Raw genomic sequence first — 8,488 nt, 5'->3', positions numbered from 1 at the left:
GAGATGACCACACAACTTTGCAACTTGGCAGTGAGGAGAAGGGGCCCAGCCAGCCCCCTGGAAGGGGGTGTGTATGTGTGCAAGGATGTCTAGCATCCAGTCTCAAGCTCCTTGGGAGGATAGCCTTAATTCATCAGCCTCCCTTCCCTCTTGGGATCTTGCTTCTGCCTCTGCAAGGTGCATCTAGAAGGGAACTCAGAGTTGCATGCCATTTCTTGTTTCACCCAGTTTCTGGACCAGGGGTCTCCGTGGGCCTTATGGGGCCTGGGTGGTACTAGCAGCCCTTCCCTTTCCCCCCTCACCCCAGAAAGGAGATGCTCATTCAAGATGTGCTGAGATTTGCATCTTTTTCGCTGCTTTGACCCCAAGGCATCTACCGTCTCTTTCCAAGAATCATTTGAGGAGTGTATAGTGGTATGGTCACTGGCTTTTGGAAGATGAATACATATAAAAGACACTTTTACCACACCATCAGCGGGGGAAGAATGGCCAGCAGGCCGTAGAGTCAGCTTAGTGCTAAAGCACAGGGCTCTGGGTGGGCCAGGGACTGGGGGCTGGCTTGATTGTCCTTCCCTCTCAACCTTTCGGCTGAGGCAGTGGCTCGATGCCTGGGGGCTAGTGCAGTGTTGGTGGGAAAGAATGTCTTCTCTGGGGATAAGTTCATTTACCCCTCCCCCCAAACGCACTGGATTTGGAACAGTGAGAAGGAAGACCTGCTCTCTTAGGCCAAGAGCCTGCCCCCTCCTTCTCTGCCTTCCCATTGTATCCAGAGGCTCTAGTTGGCAATGGCAAAGGCTCCCTTGCTCCCTCGGCATTAAAATGCAAAGAGAAGCAAGGCTGCTTGCTGGCAGGAGGCCAGAAAGGGCTGCAGGGTCACCTAGTCCCAAAGGCTTCGCTCTAGGCAGGTTGTCCTTCAGTTTCCTTTGCTTGGACTCTGTTGGATTCTGGAGGAGTCTTGGCTTTCATGTGCTAAATTCTGGGGTGTACTCTGGGAGCTTTGTTCGGGGCAGGGGGCTGGGATTCAGAATGCATGGATATGACGCTCAGGGCTTGTGAACTCCTGAGAAGGCTGCAGGGCCAGGGCTGGCTCCCTTTTCGCCTTAAGCAGAGATGAAGAACCCAGATGCAGAGTGAGGAGTAAGCCGTGCCCATCCTCTTCCCTTTCAAAGGAGGAAGCAGGGTGTAAGTGTAGTGCTGTCCAGGGGCTGGGCAGCAGTACGATCCCATGCCCAGGCGACTCCAAATCAGGCCGCAGGCTGTCAGTAATGGCCATCACTGCCGATCTAGAGTCAGCTAAGAACTTTTGGTGTCAGACCTGGGTTCAAGTCCTAGTAGCTCGATTACTCATTAACTTTGTGACTTTAGTGAAGTGACTTAACATCTTTGTATCTCAGTTTTCTCATCTGCAAAATGAGACCTATTCACCTTGAACTTTTTTGTGAGGAGCAAATAAAATTGTGGCAAGCACATGGAGATGCTTGGCAAATATGGTTCCTTCCTCCTAAATCTGGAGGTCAGGCAGCCTCTACAGTGAAGGTCAGGCCACTGGCCTTGCTAGCATTATTCTAACCTCCTGAGATAACAGAGTAACATGAAGACACATGACTTGCTGCTCCATACTCCCCTCAGGGGATGAGGGCTGCTACAAGGCAGTGGGGCTTGGGCACTTGCACTGACTTTCCTTAATAGCTTCCCAGGGGCGGAGGAACACAGGTTGAAATTGTATTTCTCCCCCTAGCACAGAAGACTCTTTCCGAACAGCAGATGGACTAAGATTTATTTATTTACTTAACATTAACATTTAAAAAGATTTCATTTACCTCAGCAACTTGAAAGACCATTGATTGTACTATTAAAACACTTGAAATTCAGAGACAAGAAAGATCCCAGCGCCATTCTGGAGGTGGCGTGAAGATCTGTGCCAGGCCTCCAACCTAGGCTAGGCTCTGCCATGAAACTGAGATAACCTAAAGATAGGACAGCCTTGGTCTCATTCCCACTGGGACACAGCCCTAACTGCTCATGAGTAAGAGACAGCTAGATTGTACTGAGGACTGGTTCCTCATGAGTCATCAGGAAGGTCAGTTGGTTCTGCCTTCAGCAGGTAGCTTAGCACCCTTCTGGAGAGGAGAGTAGTCGTCAGGGTCTCTGGACACGAAGTTGCCAACATCCAACAAAGGTTCCCTCTGGACACGAAGTTGCCAACGTCCAACAAAGGTTCCCTCTTTTCCAGTAATGTGCTGTTCCTTTTTTCAACAGCAAGAAACCTGAAATCAAGAGGAATCATGAAAAAAAAACCCCTTCTGGCTGCAACCTGAAGGCATCTCCCAAGCCAGACCGAGGCAGATATGATGAGTCCAACTTCAGTGGGCCTCTTCTTCAATGGGGGAGCAGCCAGAGAAGAAGCTGGTATTGCTGGCCAGAGCTCGTTTCTTTTTCTTCCCTGGAGCTTTATTTTCTTGGGATTCTGTTGCTACATGTTTTGACTCTGGGAGGCCAAGGGAGGAGGCACCTGGAGCCGTGTTGTTTAATAGCACCTGCTCCACATCACACATCTCTTTCAGGATCTAGGAAGGACAGAGACAGCTATATGACTAGATCTGGGGTAGGGACAGAGGCTCAGCGCAGCCTAGCCACTACAGATGTTTAGCACACTCCCAATGGTATGAGGTGACCCCCCAAGTAGCTCTGTTGAAAAAACCAGACTCTAGCAGATGCCTGGTTCCCAGTTCCCAGCAAGCTGATTGTACCTTTACCTCCTTTTCTCCCACAGCTCTCTGCCAGTGCTAATGCTGAGACGGACGCTAATACATTTGGAAACACCTGGCTTTTAGGCCACCTACCTTGCTGTTGGGAGTGGCACAGACAGGGTTAAAGAAGCTCAATCCTGGGGTCACCTCTGTGGGATCCTCCAGTTTGAAGGAGCCTTCAGAATCCCGAGTCCGCTCAACAGTGCCCAAGCTATCCTGAGAATCAAGCAGACAGGGATATGAGAAATTCAGCTACTAGGGTTACACAATCAGTCTGCTCCCCTTCAGCCAGTGAGGTACCAGCTGAGGGCCTCATCAGTCAGTGTAAGCAGGTCTTAGGGTGACCCTGCTTGGGGAGGTCACAGTGCTCAAAGGCAGCCTCTGAAGGCAAAAGACTGGGTAGGAGAGTGGCACAGGACACATCATGAGGCATGGTTTAAAACAAGGCTGAGCCTCGGTCATTTCTTTGATTAATCCTCTCCCCTCCCCAATCTACAATATACTTTTTAGCATTTTACAGAGTGTTGCCTGTATTGGTCTTCCTTTCAGAGAGGAAGCTGAGGCCAAGAGAGAGAAGTTGCTTAGGTAACAAGGCTACTCTGTGGTAGAGCTTGGATTAGAATTATAGCCTGTTGTCATGGAAACTGAACTGGATTAAGAGTCAGGAAGCCTGAGGTCTAATCTTAGCCGCCATGACCAGCTGTATAATATCACACCGAGTCACTTAAGCTTATTTCTGGGCCTTAGTTTCCTTCTCTGTAAAATGGCAGTATTGGACTAGATCAGTGGTTTTCCAACTGAAATTCTAAGAGGAAACTCGATTTATAAACAAGTAAAGAGCAAGTTGCTTTGGTTGGCACGGGGTCAAACTGAGCTGGGCCACACTCCTCTGCCTGCAAGCACTTCCATGGAGCCACTATAGGACTCTAGAACCCAAATTGAGAAAAGCATGGGCATAGAGAATCCTGAAGGTCCTTCTGCAATGCTACTTCTACAGTTCCTAGCCTGACCTCTAGCTTGCCACTTTAGTCCTCTAATGATTACCTACCTCAGAAGTTTTTTTAATGGACGACCCAGGGCAAAACTGCGCCCATATAGATGGTTAAGAAATGCACGGTGAACTAGTCTTGCTAAAATTCCTGTGTATCACACAGAGAGCAGTAGGAATGAGCTTTTGCCGTGGGCACAGGTAGGCATAAGGCAAGTTCGGGCATCTGACCTGCTTGGTGCTGCACTTCTCAGTACACATTTTGTTTCCCTGAGTCTGCTATCCCTGGGAGCAATGTAAGAACAATTACAGTTAACTTGGCTCAGAATAGTGAATATCAGAAAGACCAAGTTCCTGTGGGTCTTTTCCTAGAGCCATGGAATAGCTGGTTCCCATGGAGAAGGTCTAAGTAACTAATGTCTCAAGATGTCAGAAGGATTAACTTCCTTCCTGGAAACTGCTACCTCAGCACGTGGCCCTTACAATTCCAGCTAAGCCTCTGGACTAGTTTGATCCTGCGTGGCTGTATGCCTGTAAATGCTTGCTCTACTGTTCCTTGCTTGTGCCTTAGACACTGTACAGAAATTTTACAGCCAAGGCTAGGGGTGGGGAACTGCATATCTGGGAATCTCCTGGGAGAGGCTGTGGCTTCTGAAGGGGTTGTGTGGACAGGTTAGCAGCAAGGAAGAAGGACTGAGAAGCGAAATATCTTTTTCTGGTTGCAGAGGGAAGAAGGGTGGGAAGGGCTGTGCAGGAGACTCTGGATTTCAGGAAGGAAGGTAGAAGAAAAGGACAGAAACTGCTGGGAGATCTGAAAGGATGGTGAGGGATGACAGCACCGATCCTACCTTGCCTTGCTGACGGTTCCTACACTTTGTGGGGTCACAGCTGCAGTCCACGCCACAGTCCAACTTCTGTCTCCTGCACCCGCACTGCTTGTTCCCACACCAGCCCTTGCAGGAACACTGCAAAGCAGGTTTGTAGAAAGACACATTACTGAGTCAGAAGACTAGGTTTGAAGTACCTTCCCTTCATTCTTAGGCCATTCTAGAAAAACTGGAAAGTACCATCAACTTTACTAAGCTTCTATCTCCTCAGTCCTCTCTTTAGTGAAACAATGATCACCAAGAACCCCCATAGGTTTTCTAAGAACAAGTCATGCCACACTTTTGGGATAGTATACTTGAAAGATGGATTGGATGGATACCATAATAATGCAGGGCAACTGACAAAGATCCTCATGGTGATTTTATGGCCAAAGTGAAGAACTATGAGATGAATGGGAGTAGAATTAGGCATATTTAAGGACTGAGTATAGTTGCTCAGTATCTTTAGATCTACCAAGCTGCACTTTCATCCAACTCACATTTCTACAGTTTGTTTAGTGTCAGCCTGGGCTTTGTCCTCAGCAGTTTAATCATTCAACATTTTAATAAATCACTGATGATATGAAATAAAATCATTTACATTTGTATAGCACTTTACAGTTTCCGAGTACTTTCATATATAGAAATGCAAAATCTCATTTGAATCTCATAGCCAGTCTACAAGGTAGGCATATTTATCAGCTGTAACAATGACACAAAGCAGGAAGGATGATTAACATGTAAGATAATAGAATCACAATTCAAAAATATTTTGACTGGCTGGAATTATGGGCTGGAAGCAGACAGAAAAGTTATAACAGGGATAAATGTAAGTCTAGCATTAAGTTCCCCCAAATCAGCCATATAAATGTCATGTTGGGTGGGGGAGATCTGGCTTAAAAGTAGTTTGGTGCAGGGAATTCCCTGGTGGTCGTGGTTAGGACCTGGAGCTTGCACTGCCGATGGCCCAAGGGCCCAGGTTCAATCCCTGGTTGGGGAACTAAGATCCCACAAGCAAGAATGGAGTCCGCCTTTCCACAGAGCTGGAACTCCTGGCTTGGGGTCTCTTCCCTCCGCCGTCACTGAACTGTCCCAGAGCCCGAGCGGAGGGCGGCCTCACTGAGGCTGCCGGCTCTGGAGGGGCCCCAGCAGCCAAAGCCGCGACAGTCCTGGGGACCATGGGCCGGATCACTCATCCTGGGGTAAGCCAGCTGCCATGTCATGAGGACACTCAAGCAGCCCTAAGGAGAGATCCATGTGGCAAGGAACTGAGGCCTCCTACCTACAGCCACATGACCGTGTGGATGACAGGCTCTTGGTGCTCCAGCCAGGCATCGGGGCTGTGCCTCTGAGGTAGGAGAGCCAAGTTCAGGACGCGGCTCCACAAGAGACCTCCCAGCTCCACGTAATACCAAATGGCGAAAATCTCCCAAAGATCTCCATCTCAATGCCAAGACCCAGCTCCACTCAACGACCAGCAAGATACAGTGCTGGACACCCTATGCCAAACAACTAGAAAGACAGGAACACAACCCCATCCATTAGCAGAGAGGCTGCCTAAAATCATAAAAAGGCCACAGACATGCCAAAACACACCACCAGAGGTAGACCTGCCTACCAGAAAGACAAGATTCAGCCTCATCCACCAGAACACAAGCACTAGTTGCCTCCACCAGGAAGCCTACACAACCCACTGAACTAACCTTAGCCACTGAGGACAGACACCAAAAACAACGGGAACTACGAACATGCAGCCTGCAAAAAGGAGACCCCAAACACAGTAAGTTAAGCAAAATGAGAAGACAGGGAGACACACAGCAGATGAAGGAGCAAGGCAAAACCCCACCAGACCTAACAAATGAAGAGGAAATAGGCAGTCTACCTGAAAAAGAATTCAGAATAATGATAGTAAAGATGATCCAAAATCTTGGAAATAGAATGGAGAAAATACAAGAAACATTTAACAAGGAGCGAGAAGAACTAAAGAGCAAACAAACAGTGATGAGCAACACAATAAATAAAATTAAAAATTCTCTAGAAGGGATCAATAGCAGAATAACTGAGGCAGAAGAACGGATAAGTGACCTGGAAGATAAAATAGTGGAAATAACTACTGCAGAGCAGAATAAAGAAAAAAGAATGAAAAGAATTGAGGATGGTCTCAGAGACCTTTGGGACAACATTAAATGCACCAACATTCGAATTATAGGGGTCCCAGAAGAAGAAAAGAAAAAGAAAGGGACTGAGAAAATATTTCAAGAGATTATAGTTGAAAACTTCCCTAATATGGGAAAGGAAATAGTTAAGTCCAGGAAGAACAAAGAGTCCCATACAGGACAAATCCAAGGAGAAACACTTAGAGCCCATGCTCCACAGCAAGAGAAGCCACCACAACGAGAGGCCTGTGCACCGCAACGAAGAGTAGCCCCTGCTTGCCACAGAAATGAAGACCTAACGCAGCCAAAATAAATAAAAAAATAAATTAATTAGTAAACAGTACTTCTTTAAAAAAAAAAAAGAGAATAAAATTAATCACAAAGAAAAAATATATTAAAAAAATTAAAAGCAGCAAGGGAAAAACAACTAAAAACACAAAGGGAATCTCCATAAGGTTAACAGCTGATAGAAAGCTGGAGTAGCAATTCTCATATCAGACAAAATAGACTTTAAAATAAAGACTATTAGAAGAGACAAAGAAGGACACTACATAATGATCAACGGATTGATCAAAGAAGAAGATATAACAATTGTAAATATTAATGCACCAACATAGGAGCACCTCAATACATAAGGCAAATACTAACAGCCATAAAAGGGGAAATCAACAGTATGGAGCAACTAGGCCCGTGAGCCACAACTACTGAGCCTGCGCGTCTGGAGCCTGTGTCCCGCAACAAGAGAGGCCACAATAGTGAGGGGCCTGTGCGCCGCGATGAAGAGTGGCCCCTGCTTACCACAACTAGAGAAAGCCCTCGCACAGAAACGAAGATCCAACACAGCCAAAATTAAATAAATAAACAAAAACAAAACAACAAAAAAGATACACATAACTGAATATAATACATTCTTTTAAAAAAATACGTAGAAACAAATGACAATGAAAACACGACAACCCAAAATCTATGGGATGCAGCAAAAGCATAAGAGGGAAGTTTATAGCAATGCAATCCTACCTTAAGAAACAAGAAACATCTCAAATAAACAACCTAACCTTCCATCTAAAGCAATTAGAGAAAGAAGAACAAAAAAACCCCAAAGTTAGCAGAAGGAAAGAAATTATAAAGATCAGATCAGAAAGAAATGAAAAAGAAATGAAGGACACTATAGCAAAGATCAATAAAACTAAAAGCTGGTTCTTTGAGAAGATAAACAAAACTTATAAACCATTAGCCAGACTCATCAAGAAAAAAAGGGAGAAGACTCAAACCAATAGAATTAGAAATGAAAAAGGAGAAGTAACAACGAACACTACAGAAATACAAAAGGTCATGAGAGATTACTACAAGCAACTATATGCCAATAAAATGGACAACCTGGAAGAAATGGATAAATTCTTAGAAATGCACAACCTGCCAAGACTGAATCAGGAAGAAATAGAAAATATGAACAGACCAATCACAAGCACTGAAATTGAAACTGTGATTAAAAAATCTCCCAACAAACAAAAGCCCAGGACCAGATGGCTTCACAGGCGAATTCTATCAAACATTCAGAGAAGAGCGAACACCTATCCTTCTTAAACTCTTCCAAAATATAGCAGAGGGAGGAACACTCCCAAACTCATTCTACGAGGCCACCATCACCTTGATACCAAAACCAGACAAGGATGTCACAAAGAAAGAAAACTACAGGCCAATATCACTGATGAACATAGATGCAAAAAT

At 45.7% G+C, this 8,488-nt stretch overlaps 1 protein-coding gene across 1 annotated transcript in view; it reads right to left on the bottom strand.

Annotated features, from left to right (window-relative positions):
- Positions 1-1,810: 1,810 nt before the first annotated feature.
- Positions 1,811-8,488, bottom strand: part of KIF4A (kinesin family member 4A) — a 122,684-nt gene continuing 116,006 nt past the window's right edge. Inside the window, exons 28-30 of the mRNA XM_024756346.1 lie at positions 4,587-4,703; positions 2,844-2,966; positions 1,811-2,567 (exon numbers count right to left, since the gene is read on the bottom strand). Coding sequence (XP_024612114.1) covers positions 2,364-2,567; positions 2,844-2,966; positions 4,587-4,703 — 444 coding nt within the window. The 3' untranslated portion in view covers positions 1,811-2,363. The remainder of the gene's footprint in view (positions 2,568-2,843; positions 2,967-4,586; positions 4,704-8,488) is intronic.

This window comes from Neophocaena asiaeorientalis, unplaced genomic scaffold, assembly GCF_003031525.2.
Source record: "Neophocaena asiaeorientalis asiaeorientalis breed wild unplaced genomic scaffold, Neophocaena_asiaeorientalis_V1.1 scaffold801, whole genome shotgun sequence".
NCBI classification, from domain to species: domain Eukaryota; kingdom Metazoa; phylum Chordata; class Mammalia; order Artiodactyla; family Phocoenidae; genus Neophocaena; species Neophocaena asiaeorientalis.
The sequence above is the reverse complement of the archived record's forward strand: the minus strand, read 5'-3'. Positions and strand labels throughout refer to the sequence as shown.